Below are 13,938 nucleotides of genomic sequence, written 5' to 3'. Positions count from 1 at the left end.
TCTTTCCCTTGGTCCTGTGTGTTTAATTTGAAACACCTTCCTATTGCAATGATAATGAGCAACTTTCAAACTTTTCAGAAGGGAACAAAGACAACTGTAGTCAGAAAAAGGAGACAGTACCAAAGCTGTTAAAACTGTGCTGCTTCTGCACTCATTTTAATTAAAAAAAAAAGAGGGTACTCATCACCTGGTACAGGTTTAGGACGTTCTGATCTGAAGCACGTCCTTCAGCAGTCGAGCTCCAAATGTCTTTCTAGCCTGCAAACAGGAGAACTTGACTGTCGCACCATCAGTCACTTAGCCACAGGCATGGCTGTACTGCGGTACCCAAGCAGATTTTAAATGACCTGCCATTGGGAGTGCATGATGGAATAAACAGTGCAAAAAGCAGCAATGCTCTATTCGCAGTGTAAATGGTTGTTATATATCATATATATGAAAAAAGTGTCATTTGAACCATTTCTACTGTAAGCTTCTTTAGAACTCTATAAAAATATGGCATAAAATACAGAAAACGATTTATGGTGAGGATTCAGTACTTCTTCAGTTCCTTCTACATGTTATATGTTCATCGCCAGCCTCAGAGAAAAAACACTGATGTTTCTGTATGTGAAAAACAATACTACTGAAAACAAAACAAAAACAACAGAAATTTTGAGGGTAAGGGACTATGTGCAGTGGTTTGGTTTTTTTCTTTTGTTTTTCCTCCAGAGGATCCTAGAGCCTGCTATTAATCTAGCTTTTTTTCCCCCTCCTGCCTATACCTTTTATATATGTTTTCTGACCAGTCCATTTCACTACTATATTTGTAAGAGATGCAATTAATTTCCATGTCTTGCCGGATTTGCACTGACTGTGTTGATGTGACAACTAAATGGTTCTAGTAAGTTGTTACACAGCTGCACCTCTTTTTCTGTATGCTATTTAGAGTTTTAACTATAAAGATTTAAATACAAAAGTGCTTTAGGAAGGAGCAAAGTTTTTGTACATGCAGAATGCCTCAAGTATGAATTTTCTTGCTTTCCCAAGCACTTTCAGGCTTTGGACTATGAGGATATATGTTGATTCTTTTTCTGTGTTTACCTTTCTCAGTGCTGATAATGGCTTGTTGGTACAGGTCAAGTGTAAATTTAAGTAAGAAAACACTTCTCAAATTTATAACTGTAACTGTGCTAGACTGTGATGGGAATGGGGCAATGAGGAAAGGACTGCATACCTTTAACCAAATTCTTGTTATATAATAAAAACTGTTAATATCCTTTGGATGCACACCTGCTCTTCTGAAATACTTTGGTAAAAGATGTAGATTCATTAGAGAGAAGCATTTTCTTCTGAAAGAAAACTGTACCCTAGTAAGAATGTCTTTGGTGTGTAAAGGCACTTTCTATGTGATATAGGGTTTTTTTTCTCACCCCTCCCACTTGTAATATGGACATTTCTAAAAATGCAAACATCAGTGTTTTCTAGATAAGCTTAAAATATATTTTAATTAAACTTCATTGATTGCAATTGAGCACAGTTCTCTCTGCCTTAATCTGAGTATTGTTGATCCAAAATATCCATTCTACATTTCTCTTTTTGTTTGCATACTGAAATTCTGGATGTTGTCTGTGCAAAACTTGTATAGCCACAAAATTAAGTGGGCTAGAGAACAGAACACTGAGTTAGAATGGGATCAGAAGTAGACGCTAGGTTGACAGAATCCTATAATAATCCTTACTTGGAAAAGGGTGAAAAATATCCTATGATCACACAATCTGTTTTGCTTTTCAAGAAAAGCTGTTGATGTCCCTTGTAGATGTTTGGACCAAAGCCATTCTTGACTGAAGTGGCTGCAGTTCAGCTGATTTCAGTACGTCTGTCTACTTAACAAATGTGAGGTTTAATTCTCAAGGTCATTCTAGTGAGGTAATAGTAATTCTGTAGATTTATATGATGTAGAGATTAATAGTGATTCTTACATGTAACTTCTATATAACTAACTTTTTTTTCTATGCACAGGTAAAATCCATGATATTACGGATTCAGAAGCTTCAGCAGAAAGCAATAGAAGCAGATGATTATGATAGAGGTGAGAGTTGCCCCCTCCTTCCTCCCCTGAATCATGCTGCTTCCTCTCATTCCACTCCTCCCCCAATTAATTTTATTTTGTATTTTTTACACTGCAGTGGTTAGGTATGGAAGACGAGTTCAATGAACTCTATTGTTCATTCTATAATGTGGCAGGAAACAAATTAAAGAGAGAAGTAGGTCAGCAGCAGGTAGCAACAGTTTTTATTTTCTTGAGCAACATCACCATGTGGGAAGGTTGAAATGCGAATAGCCACCATCTGGATCAGCTGTTTTGAAGCAGCATGACTTTAAAAAATACAGAAATGAATTAAAGCTTTGAAAAGAGAAAGGACAGGCCCTGGCTGCTGACAGGGTGTGATTTGTTGCTTGCCGCATTTAGTCATGACACTACAGCAGAGCTCTAACACAGAAAAATGAGGTCAGTAGCTATAATAAAAGTGAATGATACTGTCCTGTGGGATTAACTTGATGTCCACTGAGTTGAATAAAAAGCACCTAAAGAATGATGATACATCTGGTGTCGAGTATCTATATTTGAGTAGTGCTTTTCAAATGGATTGGCACTTCTGATAAGCTGTGTGTTAATAATTAGAGCATCCATTAACATCTCAGGTTTCTTATTATTTTCTGGTATGGCAGTCTGTGTTCAGATAATCATATTTTGACAATCTTGAAGTTTCATCCTAGATGAAATTCTTCCCAGCAGATTTATCTTTGTTTGGAAAGTACTGCAAGTGTTTCAGTAAGCTGCATTGATAATTCAGAGAATGCAGGTGGAAAAATACAGTTTTACCCTTTCTCTCCATATTTTTCCCCAGTTTTTTTTTGGGGGGGGGAATGGAGAGCAGACTAACTTGCAGTTCTCCTATCAAAATTAATGTTTTGAGCTGTGCAGTTTTACCATGGGGTTTGAAAGACGTGGGAGGGAGGGAACATAACCAAGGTAACTCAAATGTGTTTTAACAGCGTCTGGGGAGTAGGTGGTTCTGCTGGCCTCTCAAAGCCTTGTCAGTATAGGAGACAAAAAAAAACAAAAGTCTGCTAGTCTCACAAGTCGGTCTTCAAGTATGATGTTTCCCAAAGGGGAAAACCTTTAGCTATGTTATCAGCTGAGCATATTGTAGACAGTCATTGGTTTAATCTCTGTCAAACTGAATAGATGTTATTGATATGTGTTTTAACTATGGTATGCTTACTACTCTTTATGTGCCTTTTGATTGAGTTTCTGGTAGGACACTTTCTGATAGCTGTATACTAAGTGCATATGGTTCCTTCAGATTTTTAGCCAGAATTCACTGGCTACTCATCTAATTCAATTAAAAACAAAAAAAAAAATATATCAGGCTTAAGATCGGCGTGTGATGCCTGGTAGTTTTCTAGCTTTGCACAGAGAATTCTTGGGTAGTCTCCCTGGTTGCTAGTTTGGTCTATTCAAAACAGGACCACTGTTATGTTATCCCTGATTTTTATCAACTACCCTTTCCAGTTTCCACCCTGATTCTCACACGGGTAGCATGGAGGGCAATTGGCAGCCTTCTATTTATTTCCCTCAGGAAAATGGTCTGGATGAAAACTGATCTTGTTGATCAGAATAAAAGCTGGACCAGGACAAAGGCGAAGAGGAGTATCTGAGGGTGGAATTGTTCTCTTTTTGCTAAGGCTGGCTTATATGGGTGGAAAGCATTTGTTACGTTACGTGTCTAGATACTGAGGCACCTGAAAGATTTTGTGTTGGGCTCCTGCATCTCTGACAAGTGGAATGTTATCTTTGATGCAAGTGCTCCTAGAAAATGCCATGTTACTGTGTAAAATGAGACCATGTATCCTTAATTTTCTCCTCAGTTTTCGAGTCCTTGACCTACTTTCTGTCTTACTGGTCTTAGCTCCTCTTCTAATATAACCATCAGCCGTTTTAATGTGTGTGAAACTACTTTTCATTATTATCCTGACTCCTGAACTGACTTCTGAGTTTTTTCTCCTGTGAAACATAGGCAGATTATCTCCTGGGAAAGACATATATGGAGAAGTTGTGGCTCTGCAAGAAGAGTTGGAGCTGTGACACTTCCTCTTCCTGAGCTTTCCACCTTTGTGTTTAGAACTAAAGAGCCCCTGCTCTTAGAAGAATACAAAGACTTGAGTGGTGTAAAAGTATAGTTTGAAAGCTTATTACAGAGCTTACAGGTTGGCCCAGTACCAATTTTAGTTCAGCTGAAATTTGAAATTAGTCTTCTTTAAATGGGATTTTATTGCCAAATACTGCTATCAGGGAATGAAATAGCTAAATGTGCACAGCTATGCATAATGCTACGTTGTGTGTTCCTGCAAACGTAGCATCTTGAAGTCAAATATCTGAATGACGTGAATGCTTTCCTGCTCTCCAGAGCTTTGGGAGAGTTGCCATAGTTTCTAGTAAATCTTGAATCTGAAGTGCAAATAAAATGTTGCACCTACAGAGAAGGAGAAGTGGTGCACTATTTTCTTTTCCCTTATGGTGCAAGAGACAGACTCAGAAATAACAGGAAGTTTCTCCCGCTGCACAGCCACAAACAAATACCTTGTTGCAAACAGGTAGGGACTAAGGATATATCACCTATTTCTTGAAGGTGAGATGATATTTTTTTTGTGAGGGATTTTAGAACCACAACCCTCCACTGTCTGTGGGAGTCATGAGAGCTTGTTTAAATGCTATAAGCCTCAGCTTCCTCCCCTCAAGCTTAGGAGGAGCACAGCAGAAATGTCTTTGCCATTACTTGTTTGTGTTCTGTGCCTTCCTGAAGTCTTGCCATGGTTAGAGGGTTTAATCAGTCATTCAAATAAGTGCAGTTTATTCCCATGCTTTCTGGCAGCGCTGTATGTTTGCACCCTGAAAGCAGCAGAGGCTCAGCTGGGGGCAGAGTCTTCCTTCCTGTCCCACATCTGCTCCTCTGCTGCAGGTCACCAAATCAGAGTGGTGCTATGAGACCTGCGGGGTGCCACCAAACTCCTCTCTTCACGCTCACTGAATGTGTGTTGTTTAAACACAGACGTTTCTTGTGTCAAATACATAAAAGAAATGAACATCATCCTCAATCCTCACATAATTTTGATAGGAGACATCAGGGTTTTCCTTGCTTTTTTTTGCTCACTCTGTGCCTCTGGGTAACTAAATATCTGGAAGTAGCTTAGTTGCTTCTGTATTTACTTGTGATCTCCTCTTGATGGCCACATTACTGTATATTTTCCAAGCAGGTGCTATACCATGGGAACATGATAACAGCATTTTGCTTTGCATAGCATGTAGTAAAAATCAGTCTGTTCACCAAGGATCACTTGGAATGTTGTCATGGCTCATTATTTGTGATGGAACTTGGCAACTCCAAGGTTAAACATGTTGCTGAATGCAGGAGGAAAAAAAAGTATATTTTTGTATCTGTGGGAGCTGTGCTTGCAGTAGAAGCAAATGTATTTTGCTCAGTGCAAATCTTTTGCCTAAGCATTTCAAAGCCCTTTTCCTGTTCTTTCCTGTGGTTTCCCAACTTCCAAAGTTCACATGGTACAGATGGCAGAGGGGTTGATGATACAGTGTCAAAACTGAGACTAGCTGCTGAACTACAGTACTGGCTCATGTGCCCTGGTGTTATTTCAGGTATAAATATACACACAACTATTCTGTTTTCATTTTTAGGTTGGTCTTTCCAATTTTTTTCTTTATGTTTTGAAGAGGAAAAGTATTATTTTAGTTAAGTTTTATTTGTAATCGTTGGTTTAAAACATTTAAACCAATTTGACTTTCAAGCAGGTGACAGGTCTCTTGCTTTTTTCTTTTTCATTTCTTTCTTTCTTTTTTTTTTTTTCTTTTTTTGTTAATAGAATTATTTGTAGATGAAATTTTACTGTACTTGGAATAAGATGTTTTCTTGACAAGCAGTTTTCCTGATGGGACAGATAATGAATGCAAGTTAGCTTAGTAAGAATGAGGATCCTGGAGTTGCTTGGGTTGGAGGGACCTTATAGACTATTCAGTCCCTACCCCCTACTGTGGGCAGGGCTGCTGCCCACCAGATCAGGCTGCCCAGGACCATATCCAATCTGGCCTTGGATGTGTCCTATAGTTAGGATAGCATGTACTTCCAGAAGTAGAATCCTTAAACTTAGCTGCATATTGAAAAAAGCATGAATTGTGATGCTACTGGTGAGGTAGAAGATGGTGGACGCCTTTTTTGTTTGTTTGTTTTTGAATCTTACTGGAATAAAGTTTTTAAGGGGGTGGGGAGAAGATAATTTGCTCAAGCAAATAATCAGAATCAAATCTTCTTCGTATTAACTTGCTTATCCTGTCTTTGAAAAATTCATATAACCTCAGAAAAGGTTTTGGGTGATTATGGAAAGCAGGTGCTTGTGTGAAGTGTGTGAATAAATTAAACCTGATTTTCTATGCAACAGAATAGCAACCTCACAGCTCTTCCATCTTGTCTGAGTTTCTTTGCTTAAGACACCAGCCTGAAATGAAATTCTACATTTTTTTAGAAATATCCATATCCATTTATTATTTGTCATGTCTGTTGTTCTTTTTTTATTTCACAGAGTTGAAAAAGGAATTGAGTTAGTTACAATTTAAAGGTGTGAAACTCCTTATCGTGCTGTCAGACAGCAGGAAAAACCCTGACTTTATGTTTAAAAGTAGTGGTTATTACTAGAGGTGTAGCACACGCATGGTCAGCAACTTCTGGATGCACTTTGGATGAGTCCTCTCAGTTTAGCTCTGTTGCTCAGTGTCTGCCATGTCTCCCTGAGGCAGAACAGGATCTTGCTATTGGTTGGTTCATGCCCACACTTAGAAAATGCACCCACGTTTTCTTTGTCTTTAATCCCTTAGTCAATATTGAAGAGGAATTTACTTTAGTAGCGCAATATCTGCAGCCCAAATGTTTTTTAGGAAGCAGTAGTATTTTATGGGTTTCTACTATGTCCTCTTTTAATTTGGCCAGTGTAAAAAGATTCAGCTACATTTTGGGCTTCTGGAAGCTGCTTGAGTACAAGAAAATTGCTGAAGTTTTGGCATGCCATGTGCTTGGAAGCTCTCTACTCCCAGCCATCTGCTGTCTAAAACTGACACCACAGGCTACCCCTCCTCTGATAGCAGGACTCTTTCTCAGTCCATGATGCAGCCAAGCTGTTCCCAGACAGCCTGGCTAGTCTTTTACAAACAAACAAGCAACAAAGAAATCAGAACAAAATAAGCAGTTATGTGTAATTGACTAGAGTACTTGCTGAATTGCAGTTTGAGGCATGGAGTTCTGATGGGTGTAGCTCATGAGAAGTGTTGATATGCTATCTGGACAGTACCCACTGACTGAGTGGCACGGCTTTCTCACTACACAGCCCATCTGCTTACTTTTTACTTGCAAAAACATGTAGCCTTTTATATATATATTTATATATTCAGGACAGATTTATCTTTCCCTTCCTCTTTAGGAATATTAACTCTAAATAGGAAAGTTGTCATCCATTTGCAATGTGACTTTGGAGGCAGTAAGACTATTAATTCAACCAACAACTGGAAATTGATTTTGCTGCTCTTGTCTTACACTTCAGGTATATGCTTTTCAGAGGAGTGGAGCCTTCTATTTTCAATTATTGCCTGCTTAATAGATAACTGAATGTGGACAGAAACTGCTAGATGGCATGAGATGGCATGGTAGCACAATTTTCATGTAATTGGGGGTTAAATATGTGCTGAATGGCTGTAGCTACAACTTGAAAGCTAATATGAAAGACTTTTAGTGCCAGTCCTCTATGTGGAGCTGATAACACTCATTGCTGATTGCTGGATGATATCTGGCTGAATTCCTTAAGATGCTTTTATTGGAGACCTCTATGAACCTTCCATTACTTGTCAAACTCATCTGCAAAGTGGGATTGCCTTGAATCAGTTAACTCCTCCTTTCTTCTGAGGTTTCCATTTGGTCCTTCCCCATTCATGTTCCTAGACCAAATGACCATACTTGGGAGTACTCATAGCTGGGTATGCATGTCTGACCTCCAGATATTTCCTTGTGCTGCCTTTGGTGTGTGTGACTTTTTTGGACATTCCTTTCTTATCTGTCACCTATGGAAAGTGAGAGATGGCTAAAGTAGTAAAAAGTTCTTGTTAGCTTTTTTTTTTTTTTTTTTTTTAAAAAAAAAAGTAATGATAGGGATAAGCACCAATGGAAAGGTAAAGACAGGAAATTTCAATTCCTATTGCTCTTGTGCAATAGCAAGCTTTGCAGAAAATGTTAAGAGACTGAAGGCTGCCAGTGGGAGTGTACAAAATGACCCTGTATGGGAATTGCTGAATCACACCCTGAACCTCTGATTGACCAGCTGACGCGAGCAATGAGTCAGCCCTGGGAGCACAGGTGAAGGCAATTCTCCTGTGCTACTGGAAGGGGTAGAGCCTGGCTTCACCTCTCCTAGACCCCATTTAAGAGCTGACTACCACCGGGGAAGAATCTCTTTTGGAGATCCCTCCTCTTGGAGTCTTCTCAATGAGCCCAGGACAAGGGTAAGCTTTCCAACCATTCTTCTTTAGTGTGATAACTTGTTTATTTCTTGTATATTTCTTAATTATAACATCTGTATATTCACTGATTATACAGACCCCGTGTGCTGTGAATTTTAAGCTTCTGCTGCAGATACCATACCATCCTATCAGTCTAGTGTTAGTCAGAATTTCTGTTTGATTTTGATTTTTTTGAGGGAGTTGTATGGTGATTGGAACATCTCCAGGTGCAATGGGATTTTTAAGGCGTGAAGAATTAAATGAATTTGATGAATTGGGTTTGTTTGATGTATGGCAAATTTGAACAGAAAGCAAAGTAAGGTGCTATCTGCATAACTCAGATATGATGTTGGGAACAAGTAGAAATAAAGATTTACAGCCTTTCCAATTAGGTTATTACAGAATATACTGTTCCACAGTTACTTGTGCGTGTTAATTTATACACCCCTCCAACACTGCCAAGTGCCTTCACTTCCTTACTAGTAGTAGCCCACCGGAGAAGTAAGTCCTGGGGAAAAGGCTTTAATTTTTGGATGGCTAGGAGCCGTGCTAGGGTTCATTAAACTTCCTGAGACATTGTCAGGGGCAGTAAAGAACAAGACCAGGCTTAGTCTGGATATGCTATGGCAACATACAAAGCACCTGTTGTGTTGCAACAGAATGCTGGTGATGGTGGTGTAGAATAGAGCACTTGTAATAAAAGTCTGAAAAAAAGGGCCTTGTTACAAATAAGTGAGTCTCTACAGTTTCTTTCCCCCCTCCCCCCCCTGAACTGCTGAGATATTTCTATGCTGTCCTAATGTCCAACTCTAAAACCTTGACCTTGTAACACATGCAGCTGAGTTAACATTGAGAATTACTAAATTATCTAAACTAGAAATGATCTTGTTTCCAAACTCTGCCTCTGCCTGAATAAGCACACTTTTGAAAGTGTGATGCAAATACTAACTGCTGTGTCCTGAAATGCTGGTGTGCAAGGCATGCTAAGTGAAAGCTCACAGAAGACAAAGGCTTGAATTTGACATGCATAACAATATGAATGTAATACTTATTACTCTGTCTTGAGTAAATGTTTTTTTTTTTTTTTTTTTTTTTTTTTTTTTTTTTATATAACACTTTGTACTAGATCTAGGATTTCAGATGTGCAAGCTATGTGGGAAGTTTTTTTTTTTTTTCCCCTCTTGTGTTGTGAGGCAGTTGGGTAAGATCAGTCTATGACTGTAGCCACAGGTGTTGATGAAGTTAAACTACAGGGTGAGGGCCATTGTGACCTCCTGGACAAGAAAAATATTTTTAAGTATCTGATCATAACCTGGCAAACTATTGGACACGCCAGCTTTAGGAAGGGTTTTTGAATTCTCTAGTTGTCTAGCTGTCCAGTTAGCTGGATAAGTCTTGTTCAACTGATTTCATAGTGTTATAGTGAAATGCATTATAGGCATTGCTGTATAGATAATATTACTGTGATTTATGTGGGAATGAAACAGTTCTAGCTTCACATTATAAAATGGTAGACTTTGTGCCTACCGCTGAAATTTTAGGGTGAAAATATGAAAATTGCTTCTCTAATTATTCTCTAAATTATCAACGTGGTATGTTGTGAGTTTTAAGTGGGTTTGCAACTAGACGATCTTTAAGATCCCTTTTGAACTAAGCCATTTTATGAGAAGGCATTTAAGCGCACATTATTAAGCACACGTAAGCTTTCATATGCACAGTGGTTGCACAGGATGAGATGGCACGAGGGTAGTTAAATACAAATAGAGATGAACTGTATGAGATCTCTCCTGGTACAAGAACAAAGGGGCATACAATGATTCAGGTTCCAGACAAACCAAAGAAAATGATTCTATGGTGTGTACTGTCTAATGGTTCAGGTGTCTATTGCATGAAGATCTCTTCATTAAGGCATGTTCTGGATGCAGAGTGACAGCAAGGGCAGGCTGGACTAAACAAGCAAGCAAACAACAACAAAAAACATGCTCTGGAAATCCCTGGAGCTGGAAAAATTCAGAAGCTGCGGAAATATTCAGGGGAACTATCGCATGTGTGCTTCCACCACAAGCAGCATTTTCTTCTGGTTACTGTTGGGGAAATTCTTAAGAATTAATACAATTTAACTTAAAGAAAAATGCACTATTCTTTTATAGACATGTTCATTTGGGCTGCTGGAAGTCTGCTGAAGTTATAGGTGGAGGAGTTGTTAGCATGTGTTTCTGTGACTTTTTCATCTTCAGATTATAAAGGTGAATGTCAGCCATACAGACTCACCAGCAATATGACACTTGTAGAATTGTACGTGTTATTGAAGCAAATTGTGGCTTTTGAGAATGACATATCAATAGGGATGTGACTATCAGACAATTTCTTAAACTCTGCTTTATCATTTTTTGGACTAATTATTTTTACTTCCAAAACATTTTGTAATTTAAAAGAGACATGTATGATGCAAAACAAAATCAAAACAAACTTGTAAGTGAATTTATCTAATGTTATCAAATGCATATGAAAAAATCTCATGTAGCTTTTGTAAAGGGATTATTGAATTGGTTCACTACCCCAAAACAACAGAAAGCCATTAAAAAAGAGCAAGTTAAATTCTTGAAAAATGCAAGGCACCCCTCTATAACTATGTGCAAGCATACTCTGTTATCTACTGAAGATGCATTCCCAAATATTATGTCACTTACCAAAACATTTTTTTTCCTGAAAAATGTTAATGTAATGAGGAGCTTATGAAATACAGATATATTTACGAGAATGGTATAGACAATGCAGCAGATGTGCGGAAAGAGGGTCATCAGCTGGAGGAGAGGCTTACTTTCTGGAATGGATTGCTGTTCTGAGATAGTTGCCTTAACGGTGAGACTGAATGCTCAGCTTTACTTACAGTAGAAGACTTGCATAACGTAGGCGGAGCAGCTGCAAGCTTTAGGAATGGTTGTTTATGCCAAAAAGATGACATTTCTTTCAGCTGACCTTGCTGATGTTTACTCTGTGTCTTCATCTATTACATCATCATATATTTAGTCGTTGTGAATTTGAATTGTGTGTATTCAAGTTGCTGTACACATTCCTCTCTCTGTTACTTTGATTCTTGTAGGGAACAAATTGTTTTGTTGTCTTTTCATTACAGCCACTTCATCTGTGAGACCAATGGCAGTTAGTGGAATAGGTCATTAAATGATTGCTGCTGGCATGCTAAAATAAGCATAAGAGGCAGTTAGGGTCTTGCTGTACATGAAAAAACATATTCCAAAGAAAACAAATGACCTTGCAAGCCATTAAAGCAAACCTGAGGTTGATTTGAGAATTGAGGCGTTTCTTAGGAAAGAGAGGAGAGGGAACCTAACTTAGATCCACAGCTTTGTAGGCATGTCTGTACTGAAAAAGATGGCAGGATTTCAGTTTTTTGTGGGATTATGGGATGAAAGGAAATGCTATAGCCAGGAAGTGTGGTTTAGCAGTGCATTAAATCTGTGGAGTATAGTCCTAAATATAGCTAAGTTCCAGGTGGAAGCAGCATCGTATTTCCATCTTTTAATGACATCTAAATTACAACATTTCATGTAGGCCTAAGGAATAGAAGGAAAGGAGCTGAGTTGTAGGAAATTATTAGCATGGTTGAATTTTCTGGAAGAGCTAAAGAGTTCAAAGAGCTTTAAGATCACAATAATTTGGACCTACAGAATTTGTAAAGTGCACGTGAATTCCTATTTGTTTGAGCTCAAGTATCTGAGGGTCTGTTTCTATATTAAAAAAAAAAAAAAAAAAGGCATTCAAATATTTTGCCAAAAATGGTTTGTATTTTTTGCCCTCTTTGTTTTGACCATCATCTGCTCAGTCTCAAGGGCACAGGTGACTTCCACTGCTGTCGAATGCTCCAGTGTTAGTGGAATGACTTTTGGCTGCTCTGTGCTGGGCTCTTTTCACTCTGATTCCCCAGTGACAGCAAGAACTTTCTCAGCAGAATCTGCTGAAGTTATATGCCTCTTTTAATGATGACCATACAGAAATTCAGTGAGAGAAGGTCCCTGCTGCATACCATACTGCAGTGGACAGCCTACTAGTGGGATTTATTGCTCAAAAAATCCTTCTGTCAAATACCATTCAAGGGAAATCAATCTGAGAAAGAGTCAGGGCTGGTGAAGTGGAAGCAGAAAGCTCAATAGCACATTAATAATTCTTCTGAAGTCTTATTTTTTCACGTTAAAGAAAGTAGCTCTGGCTACTAAAGGATGCTAAGCTTATCCCAACCTTCTCCCAGTGCATACAAGCCATTAAGCCAAATACCATGTTTTGTTATCCATGGACAGCAGATTCTCCATGATCTGCCATTTAAAGAGAAAAATAATAACAGACCGTAGTTACCACCAGTAATTAAAAGCAATGTGAAATACTATCTGTAAACACGGCGCCCAAATTCATAACTTAGTGCAGAGATGTAAGTTTGAAATATTTTAATTTGATTTCTAGTTGCTGAAGAAAACATTTACGAGCAAGAGTGGAAATTACCTAAATTGTCTCAGCTGAAGACAGGCTTTGACAGTTGGTTATGCTAGTGCCATCTGAGCAGGAATGTTCAGGAGTTGTCTGCTTCTCAGGAATTAGGGGAGGAGGATCAAGAGTTTAAAATAATATAAGTATCTGACAGGAACTGGTCTTTGTTTCCCCATTGTGTTCTATTTGTGCTATTACCAAACTTGTTCATTTTTTTTCACAAGGACAGTGTTTCATCTTCTTGTGTCATGTATGTGCAATTCTGCTCATTGGTTGAACATGATATTTTGTGCAAGATATGTTAGAGATGTTTCTCTCTTTCTTGCTTTCAAAATATTTAGGCTATACTTATTTGTAGGTGTTGTACTGAATGCTCTGTTCAGTCTGAACTTTTTTTGAGCAGACTTATGTGCTCAGCAAAGCTATTTCATTGCTATTCTCTCAGGAAAAAAAGCACTTTCCTTTTAAATTGAGCAACAAGAAGGTAAGACTGCATGTCTCTGAACAGCTCTCTAATGACTCCCCAGTGTAAGCAGGCAAGAGTTATTTAGAAGCAGACCAGGTAGCAAAGCAATGGAGCTGTATTTGACTCTTCCTTCTCTCGTGGAATTCTTACTTGTTGAGTGCAAGTGGAAAAACATTGTCTCAAAAAAATGTGAAACTGAGCTTTTTTTTTTTTTTTTTTTTTTTTTTTTTTTGCTTGTAAAGGTATCAAGAAAATTCTGCTTTTGATCAGATGAGGAGAAAAGTAAATCCAGTTCCTATCCAAGTCAGAGCTCGGTTATTTAATGGCTACAAGGAATGTAGGTTGTGTAATGGCCAGGGTTGTTTGTGAGGGATTC

General features: G+C 38.4%; 1 protein-coding gene across 1 annotated transcript in view; it reads left to right on the top strand.

The window, feature by feature from the left end:
• Positions 1–13,938, top strand: part of DISC1 (DISC1 scaffold protein) — a gene marked incomplete at both ends in the record, with an annotated part of 205,343 nt that overhangs the window by 21,763 nt on the left and 169,642 nt on the right. Inside the window, 1 exon segment of the mRNA XM_079549936.1 lies at positions 2,002–2,071. Within this exon segment, the coding sequence (XP_079406062.1) occupies positions 2,002–2,071 (70 nt within the window).

This window comes from Tetrao urogallus, assembly GCF_951394365.1.
Source record: "Tetrao urogallus genome assembly, chromosome: 2".
NCBI lineage: Eukaryota > Metazoa > Chordata > Aves > Galliformes > Phasianidae > Tetrao > Tetrao urogallus.
Note: the sequence above shows the minus strand (reverse complement) of the source record. Positions and strands in the feature narration are given on the sequence as shown.